General features: G+C 37.0%; 1 protein-coding gene across 2 annotated transcripts in view; it reads left to right on the forward strand.

Annotated features, from left to right (window-relative positions):
• Nucleotides 1–12,136, forward strand: part of LOC108695671 (rabphilin-3A) — a 121,231-nt gene extending 109,095 nt beyond the window's left edge. For both annotated transcript variants that reach the window (XM_041567840.1, XM_041567838.1), the window contains 4 exons: nt 6,294–6,445; nt 6,941–7,022; nt 7,620–7,716; nt 8,396–12,136. In XM_041567840.1, coding sequence (XP_041423774.1) covers nt 6,294–6,445; nt 6,941–7,022; nt 7,620–7,716; nt 8,396–8,526 — 462 coding nt within the window. In that variant the 3' untranslated portion in view covers nt 8,527–12,136. The remainder of the gene's footprint in view (nt 1–6,293; nt 6,446–6,940; nt 7,023–7,619; nt 7,717–8,395) is intronic.
• The last annotated feature ends 1,218 nt before the right edge of the window (nt 12,137–13,354 follow it).

Below are 13,354 nucleotides of genomic sequence, written 5' to 3' on the forward strand. Positions count from 1 at the left end.
GTTCACAGACTAAAACATATCTATTCCTGGTATCTTCTGTGATCAATGCAGAAGGCCACATTTATATTTATTATTTATTATTTTATTATTATTCTTGCCATCATTTGTTTGACACTCACCAAACAATAACTGGAAGACTTCATTTATAGGGTATAACATGTCACCTAAACTTTGGGTTTAAATAAAAGTTTATAAAATTTCCAAGGTAAATCCTACCTTTCCTTCCAATTATATTCCGGGTTGGACTGAGCCAGTGGGACCTGGTAAAAACCTGGTGGGCCCCGGCAGCCCAGATTCGCATCTGTTTTCAGCCCTGTGGTGGAAGCCCTGGTAGACTTCCGACCCGCCAGTCCAACGTTGATTATATTTAATTATCACTTACTCTTCCATTATGCATAGTGAATCCTAAATAATATTTACAGCTAAAAAATATTAAGTATTTATCAAAATTCGATTTTATCTCAACATTTTCTTCTACAAATGCCGATCAAATCCACTCGGGTTTTTTCGCACTTATTTATTATTACATTTTCCCGCAAATTTGCTTTTTCGTATTTTTCAACCGAAAACTCTTGATTTCTTATGCTTTTTTGGCCGAAAATTCGGAAAACTTTGGGGTATTGCACAAAACCCAGCGTACATCAAAAAATCATTGGCTTCTTCCATTGACTTATATGCAACCTCGACAGTTCTGAGATGCCGTTTTTCTAATTCAGACTTTTCCATCCACAGGGTTTAATACATTTCCGAAAAAATTTGTCATTTTTTAAAAGTTTGATTTTATTAAAAAAAACACAAATTTTTCGGGGAGTTTAGTAAATAGCCCCCGAAATATCATGAAGTCAAATGTTGAAAAACACAAGCCAATGGAAATATCTGTCAGAGAACTTATTTGGAATAATAAAGAACAAAATATCTAGTGGAAGAAAATAGTTCCTGTGTATGTGTTCAGTTTCATTCACATCACTTGAACTTTGTGACCACAGCACCTGCTAGAAATTTGAGTGCCATCTGGAGTATTCATCATCACTGTGATTGCAGAGAGCACAGTCAATCAGAGGGGTTTTGCATAAGTAATTAAGGAAGCGGCTTCACCTTTACAAAAAGAATTCAACCCTCTCACTGCTGGTTCATTTCTACTTTCTGGTTATTTTAGCAGATGGGCTGGAGCCACAAAATTCGATATGCATTAAAAATACTCTAAAAAAAAATACTCTAAAAACAAATGTGCCTAGAAATGCTACATCTTATATGCTGAACGTATTGCACCAGTCTAAGGGTTCAGCAACTAAATAACAGTAATGTTACTAGGCTTTCAAAATTTTGCACAGGAGCTCCCCATCTTGGATTTTGTTAGTAGTGTCAGTGACACTTGCTCAGTGTGGTCTGGGCAGCTGTTGAAATGCTGAGCTTAGGGATCATCACAAATCATGAAGCAGAAAATGAGGTTCACCTGTGAAAGAAGCTGATGCAACCCAACTGATTATTACATTTTTATTACGTTTCTGAGCTGCTGTGAAATAAGAATCCAAATTAATTACTAATCAGCGTTTTGTCACAACATTTATATGCTATGTATACTGTATATTGTGAGTGGGTTCCTAAGCTCAGTTAACTGACAGCAGCACATAGTATGTGCTATGAATCAGCAGAAAAGATTGGGAACTACTGGGGTATTTCATGAATGACAGATCTTCTTTGCTAAAGAACTGTGGTTGCCTTGGGCTGGTTCAGACATAGGGGCAAATTCACTAAGATTCGTAGTTGCGCCAGGCATAACTTCGCCGCACTTCGCCACACTTCGCCAGGCATAGTTTCGCCAGCGCTTCGCAAATTCACTAAAATCCGAAGTTGCGCTCAGGAGTAGCGTAAGGTTGCGAAGTTGCGCTAACGTTGATTCGCTAAGTGAAGCGAAGTTACGCTAGCGAAGGCTAATACGACGCCAAATTCAAATTTCAATGGAGTAATACGTATCAGCACTACAAATGCCAAGAAAACCTTCAAAACCTCAAATAAAAATTTTATTTTGCCCACACATGTGCCCACTGTCTAGGTAAGTTGCCATGAGTCAGGAAATGTAAGGGGGGAAGGAGGGGAGTCCCAAAAATTTTTTCGATCTTTTTCAGCCTATAACCCATAATGTAGAAAACACGCCAGCGTTTTTTAGGACTTAGAAAAAAATTTTGACTTTTTTTGAAGCACTCCCTATCTACTCTATTGCGCTTCGCCTGGTCTGAGGTGGCGAAGGAAGTCTAGCGTAAAAGGTAGCGTTCAGTACACTGCGCGCGTTAATGAATTTGCGTAGTTACGTCGCTAGCGAAACTTCGCCAGGCGTAAGGGTGCGAAGTAACACTAGCGAAACTACGCCAGCGTTCATTAGTGAATTTGCGCAGTAACGAAAATGCCAAACACTAGCGAAGTAACGCTAGCGTTCGGCGCTTCGGTGCTTAGTGAATTTGCCCCATAATGTGCAGCATCTCTACCCTACTTCTTTGTTACTCTTTATTTCTCCTTTAAACCTAAAATTACCTTACCTAAAATTAACTTGCAGACTGTTGTTGAGCCAGTTATAGTAATATAAACAAGGGCAAAACTATCTACAGTGCACATAACTGTGCGTTATTAGGATTGAAGGTAATGGTGATTATTATGTTTTCTGATGGACAGGGTTGCAATGGGAACAAACCATTCTCTGTCTTCTTCCACTGTTAAATTGAAGTAACTCACAGTTGGCCACTGGTTCAGATATTCTTTTGTGTGTTTCATAGGCATCAAAAGCTGTCTAGAGGGGCAGGGGGTGACCATGTCCCCACCAAAAAAATTACTTGCAGCCCCACTTGGGCTGAAGTGCATTAACTACATTATGTTTTGGTTCTGGAGGAGGCAGGAATTTTTTAGGGTTTCTGCCACTCTCCCTTAAAGATGTGAACTAAGATTCAAGAGCTGAATTATTAAGCGGGAGATTTCAAAATGGAATAATGTGCTAGAAGTGGCATATAGGTGGCATGGTGACTCAGTAGTTACCATCTCTTTCATTCAGTGGTGTGGTGTTGTTTGTATGTTCTCTCTGTCTCTGCGCAGGTTTCCACCAGGTACTGTACCATAAAAACACGCAAGCAGGTTAACTGATTCCTGATTAGTGAGTGAATGCAATAGGGGTCTTTGAAAATATAGCAGAAACTGACGATGAATGATAAAGCACTCATTAAATGTGTCGCCACTATATAAAGTGTTATAAAAACAGCAATGGGATCCATTATCTGGAAACCCAAAAGGCTAAAAATTATGGATAGGCTATCTCCCATAGACTGCATTTTATCCAAATAATCAACATTTAAAAATATTTTCTCTTTTTCCGTTTCTCTGTAATAATAAATCAGTAGCTTGTACTTGATCCAAACTAAGATACAATAAATCCTTATTGGAAGTAAAAAAAAGCCTACTGGGGTTATTTAATATTTAAATGGTTTTCTAGTAGAGTTAAGTTGTGAAGATCCAAATCACTGAAAATATACATTATCTACATACATGTAAATAAAATAAAAGACCGATTCTCTTGTATTATGTGCTAAAGAAGTAATTTTCCATTTCTCTCACTGTTTAATGTGCATGGAAAATGCCATTACAGTCAGCATGGTGGTTCAGAGGTTAGCATTGATTCCTATCAGGGAACCTGCAAGGTCTTTGCATATTGTCTATTGTCTATTGATTGCACATATTCCCTTTGGGTCCAATAGTTCACAAACATGCAGGTAGGTTAATTGGCCCCTGACCCTAGTTTTGTTATTGTTGTTGGAATGTGATAAGGGAGATTTAAACTGCAAGTACCAATGCTGATTTGTTGCCACTATAATAATATGCAGTCAGTATTATGTTCAACTATCCATTGCTCTCCCTTTATAATATTCCGGAGACGCTACAGTTCAATCATTGCACTAAACAATGTGATGTAGATGGAATTAGCCATCATTCTCATTTTATAATGTGATGCCTTTATTATTTGCCCTCACTGTATAATGTGCCGGGAATGCCATTACCTTTCAGTGCATAATATTTTTTGTATGTCTCAATCAATTGTTCTTACTGTATACCAAAGTGATAGTCTATGGCTAAGGGATCTGTTATCCTGAAACCCCTTATCCAAAAAGTTCAGAATTTAGTGAAGGCCATCTCCATTTTAATCAAAGAATTACATTTTTTTTAAATGATTAACTTACTCATATGAACAGCATAGGAGTGTAGTCCTTATTCGGGTCACCTGGTGATATGGTGACTAATGTATTAATCCAGTGCATTTCCAACTTCTTATGCATGCCCTGTCAGAGGGGCTCTACACTATCAATAACTTCCCATATGCGGATGTGTAAAGAACTCTCCCTTCAGAATGTTATTACAATGGACCTCTCTTGTCAGTTAATTTACATAAATGGTGGCTAACTGGAGGGCTAAAAAACACACACAAACCACCCCCACCCAAAAAACAACAAAACTTTTTTTGTTACTCATTCCCTTTTTAAAGTTGCCAGAATCAGTTATCTTGGCAACTAGCTAGCAATTTAAATAAAATCATAGATATAAAAAATCTCATTATGGTGGTTTCACACACAGTACACTACGAGGGTTATTTATTAAAGTCCGAATTTATCTCGATATTTTCAGCTACAAACTCTGATCAAATCTGCTTGGGTTTTTTACGCTTGTTTATTATTGCATTTTCTTGAAAATCTGCTCTGCCGAAAAAAAAATCAGCGAATTTTTCAGATATTTCATCCAATTTTCACCCGAAAACTCAGATTTTTGTCCGAAAACTCCGATAACTTTGGAGTATTGCACGAAACCCAGCACACATCAAAAAAATCATTGGGACTTCTCCCATTGACTTATATGCAACCTTGACAGGTCTGAGATGCTGGATTTTCTGTTTCAGACTTTTCCATCCTCGGGGTTTAATAAATTCCGAGAAAATTCGGAATTTTTTTAAGAGTTCGATTTTATAAAAAAAAAATAAACATTTTTTTCGTGATTTTTGCATTCGGAGTTTAGTAAATAATCCCCTACATTTTGTCTTGCATTTTTATTCACAGAATGTTATAACTTTACACTGATGAGGAAAACACAGATTAGAAAGGCTCATTTTATCTGAATACAGCCCTTATTACAATCCCAACAATTAAGACAGGTTTTAATTTACAGATTTTCCAATTTTTACAAATTTCCAGACATGTGACAGCCTGTTATGCATGCAGAATAGGCAGTCACATGGCAAACTAATCCTATGGAATACTTCATTAAAAACAATGACACTTATCTCCTGTGGTCTCTATGAGAAAAAAATGCAGAAGATATGTCACCATGTGACATGGTTTTTATACAGTAGATCAACATCCTATGTAAAACCTAACGGAGGAAGTTAAGGGCCATTGATAATGAAAGGAAAGGGAACACAGAGAGAAGTAAGGAAACATGGCTAAAGCACTAACGGGAGACGAGCAACATTAATCAGATTATATTGAAGGGAAGGAAGCACACATGCAAATTAAGAGCTATTGAAGATAAAACATAGCAGGGAATAAAGCACAAAGTAGGGATTAATCAATAAGGAAATTGAGGTTTAAATCCTTTCTTCATATATATATATAGAACTGTAGTGTAGTAGGGATTCCTAGTGAAGAAAATGATATATACAGAATTTGGCCAAGTTAACTGCCGTATGGCCAAATAGTCAAATTGTAGCTATGTGATCCAAGGGCAGATGAGTTAGAAAACCCACAAATCCTTCCTGTGTATACAGTAGCTGTCTCAGGGGCTGTGTGCATAAAAAAAATCTCAGAATCGATAATTTGTGTTATATTTCTGAGATGTTGTCAGTGTTCTACATTTTATATAGAAAGAATGTGACCCTACATCCCATTGACTGGAGAGAATATTGGTGGATTTGGCCTTGCGTGTTGTATATTTATTAAAAGCACAGAATGTTTTATGAGGTAACTGAGAACAGAAACATTGGTTTGCGCCCTCCCCCCCACCTGGGGCCATCCTGCTGTCCTCCAGCTTTTGTGTGATTGTTGTTTCCATGTCCCATGCAACATCTTACTGAAGAGATTATAGGAGTGTAATATAAACCAAGCCTATTCTGGTGAGAGATACTTTACATAGTCCCTCTCGATGGTAATGACACCAGAACACTATAATAATATAATATTACAATGTAATTACTGCTATTTTTAACAATGCGATTTTGATCTCTGAAGGCATTCAGTAGACCCATCTGAGCTATTCCTGTCTTTCTCCAGAATGATCGTGGGGGAGATGTTGAAGAACGAGGGAAGATTTTAGTGTCTCTAATGTACAATTCCCAGCAAGGAGGTCTGATCATTGGAATTGTACGTTGTGTTCACTTGGCAGCAATGGATGCTAATGGCTACTCTGATCCATTTGTTAAATTGTGAGTGTTTATTTGGAATAATTATAATGCAGCTTAATAACTCTATTGATACATTGTTTTTTCTCCTCAAATGTAAATGGTCCTAGCATAGTTTATACTGTAGGTTGTAGTTTTGCAGTCCTATTCATCTTTGGTAAAACAATTGATCGAGTATGATGCCAAACAATAGGAAGGGAGCTTTCCATTAATAAAAATCCAACCAATCTTGTGCATTTCCCTCTCAGTCATAAACCTAAATGAAGGCAGTGTATAAAATTTATAATCCTTTATTTATATTTCTACGTATCATACAGTGTTTTACGGATATTATACATATTTATATAAGGGCTTCCCTGAGTGGTGCTTACGGTCCAAGTCCTTTTCAAATTCACATACACTTTATGTTCAGGAGGCACTGGGGAGAACAGGCCCATAGGCTATGGTTGAACAAAAATATGTAAGGTAGTTACTTCATAAGTAACACATTTTAATGTTGTATTTTCCATTAATCAACAGGTGGCTGAAACCTGACATGGGCAAGAAGGCAAAAAACAAGACTCAAATAAAGAAAAAAACCTTAAATCCAGAATTTAATGAGGTAAGAAGAAAATGAGCTGTTTCGACTTGCATCGACTTGGGAAAGCAAAGCCATAACACTTTGAAATTCTAGTAGAAAAGATAATGGCCACAGCTTTATCAATTTGACATTAGATAATAAATATAATACATAACAATAAATTGTTAAATAAATACAGAATCAAGAATTAAAAAGTATCCCCAAAGTAATGCAAGTTTAAATGCAAAAATACTGTAAAATAGCCAACAAGACTTGTAGTGCATGGTCAATGCAATATAATTAATTCAAGTAGAAGATGACTATCCTTGATCCTTCCTCAAAAAAACAAAAACATGAGATAGAGTAGCCCATTGGCAAACATCTATGTAAACCAGTAAGTACAAGCTATCCATGAGAACTGGTAACAGGCAAAAATCGGATTTAATATCATCATAAGGACATCACATTTTTGCCAAATTCTCATCTATGTTGTCATTAAGTGATCACCCTAGGGTCTAAATACATTTGCGCGACACAGTATTTTAAATTAATCTCATATTGAACATAGAGTGGAAAAGGGTTTAAATAGTTATTTTTTTATTGCTTTTCTTTGGTAATATTGCATATCTATATTTCCAGGAGTTTTTCTATGACATCAAGCACAGCGACTTGGCCAAGAAGCAGCTGGACATTTCTGTGTGGGATTACGACATTGGAAAATCCAATGATTACATTGGTAAGCTTTTGTATACTGTTATAAAGCAAGTGGTAAAGCAGTTGTAGGGTGCCTCAATGGGTTTCTGTTATCATTTACAATTTTAGATATTATATTTTTTGCTCTGAATGTGCTAAGTACTAGCAGAAGTATTGTTTTGCCCCTGGGAAACAGTGCAATGTGATATAAAGGGGTTTAGTTACAGAAGCAGTTATTATAATGTTACAATTCCTAAAATATGTTTTTAGTTACAATAAATTGTATGGTACATTTTTAGCTGTGTACAAAGGGTATTTGTGGCACCCATATATCATTACTAAAATGGATAATTTAGGAGAGCTACATGGGGGTTACAATTTCATGTGTCAGCTAAAGGGTTCTTTAATCAGGAATCTCAGGATTTTCTCCCAGCTGGGGGTCGCCGACCAATTGCCAGCCAATTGGATCACTGGTATGCAAATTAGCCAAAAGAAAGGCATGTGGGCGATAGTGCCTTGAATTTTTCAGCAAACAGGATAATAGAGGTTCGTTCAGGACCTGTAAAGAGGAGCTGCAGAGCTAAATATCTTGGTAATGCTTTATCAGTTAGAAAAATGTTTTAATTTCACTTGCTGTTCACTCACATCTCCTTTAAAATAGTTAAGATCTATTTTGGTGCACTGTAATTGGTTTTTATCATGCCCTGTTGTTGTCTTTGCAGGTGGATGTCAGCTGGGCATCAATGCTAAAGGGGAGCGGTTGAAACACTGGTACGAATGCTTGAAAAACAAAGATAAGAAAATCGAACGCTGGCATGTCCTACAGAATGAAAATCACGTGGCAAGTGACTAAAGTGCCACCTAATTGTATCACATTCATTTTCTGTTCCAGTTCATTGTAAACTTTTTATGTTTTGTCTTCCAAATTCTTCACAATTGAACCTGTAGTATTAGATATGATAACAAAATGACTACTAGATGCTCTTAGACTTTACTATAATAACATAGGGAAAGCAGCATTTGTGTTTGTCAGTGGGCAGAATGCTGACTAAAATGGTTCCTCAATGATTCTTGTGCTTGTTGCCTTTTTGCCGGTTTGAGAACCTGTCGTTTAGAGATCAAATGGTTTACTTTAGCTTATATAGATAAAAGCTTTTACTGACATCTTTCCATAAAAGAATAAACATATTTCTTAGCCTGATAACAGTCTAGAAGGAAGAAATGTATACCTGTAGCTTTTATAAAAGAAATACTTTATTGAGGCACAAAGTCTTTTTGTACAGTATTATACAGTTTGTATTGCTACACCAAACAGGTGAATAATTGTCTTAGAGATCATCCAACAGGTGCCATTTGAATTCCTGTTCAGTATTGTGTCTTATTGGCTCTTTATATGACATGTATGAGCACAACCCTTTGTGATATGTAATCTAAAATATTCAGTGGTCTCTCTTTGTAGTTAAACTGAAGCTCATGCCAGCAGGCAGAAGAAATAAACAGGAGGTAGCGTCCTGTTGCTTGAAGCTTATATTTCAGGTATATACAAAAGCTGTGTTAAATGTCCAGGAAAGGTATATTATTGGGGGGGAGTTGTTGTGATTTTCTTTGCTTACATCAGACCCTAGGCTAGCTCTTACAGTGTACTGTACTCTGTACCATGTCACTGTATGAATTCAGTTGCCCAACACCCTCTGAGCTTGCATATGCTGAGAGGCATTTTTGGAGCAAGAAGAGGGGCCAGCACAGTGTCTGTAAGTAAGTGACTAGAATCAGTCTCTAACAACCTGGCACCTTCCCCACCCTTGTTCTTAAAAAGGATTTTCAACAAAAATACACCAGTGTATTAAATCTGTCAGTCCCGCTCTTACTGTTCCTGACATGGGGTGTGTTAACTTCACCCTAATCACTACCTATACTAATACTAGCTGGTCTGCTGGGCAGTTGTTAGGGCAGCAAAAGAGTAAGTACTTATACTTATCCAGACTAACTGTGTCTGAAGACAAGTATTGGAAAACATTAGAATACAAACTGCCTCAAACCTATAGAAATATCTTTCTTACTACAGAAACAACCCTGATTCCCAGTCCAAAATCTTCCCCAGCTCTAGCAAGTGACACAAAGCAGGTAGATAACATAAGAGGAAGAACAAAAATACTGTTATTTTATTAACAAACTTAGAGCACACACATATACATTTCAATAGAGATACAAACGAAAGGTGGATAAACTAATACTCTCCTTTTAGATGTAATGTTAGTCTGTTGCCATTAGAACACAGTGACTGCAAACTCCTGGAGTAGGTCAGTCATTAGTCACAAAGGATATCTGCATTAATGTGTAATTCCCCACGCATAAGCTCCTTTATGAATACAAAAGCAGGACGTGCTAAAATACATTTTATGGTACTTGCATCCATACATGCGCCTTACACTTTTGTGTATTTGTGGGGAGTGCCACACAGCCTGCTTTGATAAATGATGTCCAAGTGCATGTATTGACACAAGGGAACGCTGGAATTACTGCCAGCCTGCAAATTGTGGTTATTGCGTCAATAAGCGCTATACACTTTTGCCAAACAAATTGCATGCTAATGGCATTAACTCCACATACTGGAAGTGGCGGCATTCTAACTCAAATTATGTGAACATTGTGCCCATTGAATGCTGCTTTTGCATCTCTATTGATGCATGGGGCATAATTGCACATGGCACAGCTTACCACCATTCAGGACAGTTATATAGCAAGTGTAAAATGTATTCCAGGCCTAGTAATTCTAAGAAAATCAGTTGTTTGCTTTCCTTGTTTTAATGCTGTAACTGGAATGGGGCTAGAGTCAAACTGCATTTTGTAACAGGAGGTATGATATGTAGTACAGTATAGTAGGGCTCAGTATGGCAAGTCATTTTCCCTCCCCTATGACATTTTGGTTTCAGCTGAATATCATATCCTCCACAAAAGGTTCAGCCGAATACCAAAACAACCTCAATTTTGCAAATTCAAATCAAAGCCACCTCTGCTTACTTGGCTGGGTTGAACTTTTGCTTAGGAATGACATCCTATTATTGACTATTATTATAATAAAATTGAAACATAATCCATGGTGTTGTACAATAAATACTTTATAGTCCCATGAACAGAAAGCACAGAAATAACCCTGGCAATGCACACTTTCAATATGCCCACAGGGCAAAAACAATAAGCTCAAAATGAGCTAATTATCTGTTAGTTTTGCTTCAGTCATTTTTATATTATTATTTTAGCCCTTTTCTCTAAATCTGTATTACTTCCCAACATACATGTAGAGCAACTTTATTAATAATCTTGTGCACCACATGCCCGTTGAATTCCATTCATTTCTATTGGAAAAAGGGGCATGGCTTTGTGTGCCAGATGCATTAATATGGCCTGTTTATTGGTATATCCTTGTTTATAGATATCCATTTGCAGTTCTGCAAGTTCTGTTTGTACTGCAACTGTTTGCTACGTATACTTTGCAGACTCCCTCGTTCGCTCTTCTGCAGTTGGGAAAGCAAACTTCTGCTGCTTGGTATATAATACCAAATTATATAATATATATATATATATATAATAAAATATAATATGGTGCAGCAATTGTATCCATTAACTTGCTATAACCTCAGTCTCAGGCATGAAACCTTTAGTGTCTTGTATTCCTACGAATTTTGCAATTGAAAAAAAACAGAGCATAAAATGCAGTTATAGGCAACTAACTGTTCCTCAGATATTGTCAAAATCACAACATCAAAGACTGTGTGTGTTTCTGGGGGAATGGGAGGGGCACAGGTTCTAAGAGTTCATAAGAGCAACTGGAGGACTGCTGGTTGCCCATTACTCTTTTAACCAAACCAAACTAAAATGATTAGTAGCTACAGAAGCACAATTTGCAACATATTGAGCCCTGTATCGTAGCCCTGTATATGTCTTCTAACTATGAATAACTATACCGTTCCTTGCTTTTTCTCCATCTCCATTAGTGTTCATTATTTCCAGGGTTTGAGAATATTTATCAGTGTGTGTGTTTCACTAGTATCTCCAAGTGTGCAGATATTCGGACACGTCCAAAGTGTTCGGCTTTGCTCTGTTCTGAGTCTAATTACACAGATCACCCAAATGGCACACCCGTGTGTTTTACTCTGGGAATTTTGTATATTTTTTACCAACTGAGAACTGCATTTGAACCTGTAAAAGGACTTGTGCAATTTGGGGTTGCATATGTAACCACATGTGTGTGTATTTATGTGTATTGAGGGGGATTTTAATAGTAAAGAACTCAAAAAAATCTGTAGATCTACGCAAAGTGCCATAATGTATTTTAGGGGATGTATGTCCTTTGTGATAAGCAGGGTTTCACTTTTAGCTTCTCTTAAACAGACCACAACTTATTTGAGTGTAAAGTATTTTGTGTGCATAATATTCCTTCTGTATAAATTAACATACTATATACCTATTGCAGTACATGGGTGGGTGCTACAACTTTCACCCTTATACTATCCTCACTGGTGCTCATAAGGGAAAGTATGCTGGTAATGCATTCAGTACTCACATCAAATACTCCCCAGTACAATTATTTTTCAGCAAAATTTATTAAATGAATTAATTGTAAGGGCAATAGCAAATGAGTTGATTGTGAAGGTTTTGCCAATCGTAATTCCATGGGTGGTGCCGTCGGTTGGAAACACTGCCATGTTTCTGAGTGACAATCACCTGAAAAGCAAATGCACCCATACTTAAAGGTAATTGCTACACAAGTGAGAGTGGGCAATTTTGAATATTTTGCTCCCCCACCCATGGAACTACAAGAGGGAACAAAAAACTCAGAACTATCCTGTTTGCTATTACCCTAAGTCAGAGGTCTGCAGACTTTTTGGTTCAAGTCCTCCTTCAACAATTTGTTAGGTGCCCGTAATTCCTAACAAATTCACAGATCTATAAAAATATTGTGATAACTGACATTAGCGTATCATTTCAGGAATAATTAAAACAATTAATGAATCAATCAACCTCACATTTCACCCAAAATGGCCTTGGGCCTGGGTTCTCCTTGGGGAGACACCCCTGCCTTTTGAGAACCACTGCATTATTGTTAAGAAAATTTCTCCAGGTGGCACCTGAAGATAACCCTCTACACTTTTAATACATTTATACATTCAAAATGCATGCTTTTCTAAAAAAACATATAAATATATTGAGTACTGAAAGCTACCGTGCTGCTTACCTCAGCTGAGACATTTTCCATAGACAACAATGCTACTGTATAGCTAAGTATAAATAGATGGTGTAGTTACTATTGCGGTCTATGAACAATGTGCGTAAAGGCAAAAATACCCCAACCAAACAAAAATACTCTTGTATATATGTATAAATGCAAATATGCTATAAAGAATGCTCTGTGCATACAGCAAGCAGTGCTCACAGTTACAGTCTACTGAAGGGAAAATAAATGGGAAAGAAACTGAAATTATTATCCTTTTCCACCCTAAAGTGTGGGCCATAGTAGGAAAGAATGCAACACTGGCAAGGATGAGTCCAAATACACAACTATCCAAATGTGCAATCTTTGTGCGACTAATAGAAAGCTCCTTGTAACTCATGCAAAGCAGAAAGCATATTTCTAGCCTTATTTTTAAGGCACTGAAAATGCAGGTTTTCAACATACATCA

The sequence above is a fragment of the Xenopus laevis genome, chromosome 1L, assembly GCF_017654675.1.
Source record: "Xenopus laevis strain J_2021 chromosome 1L, Xenopus_laevis_v10.1, whole genome shotgun sequence".
Lineage (NCBI taxonomy): Eukaryota > Metazoa > Chordata > Amphibia > Anura > Pipidae > Xenopus > Xenopus laevis.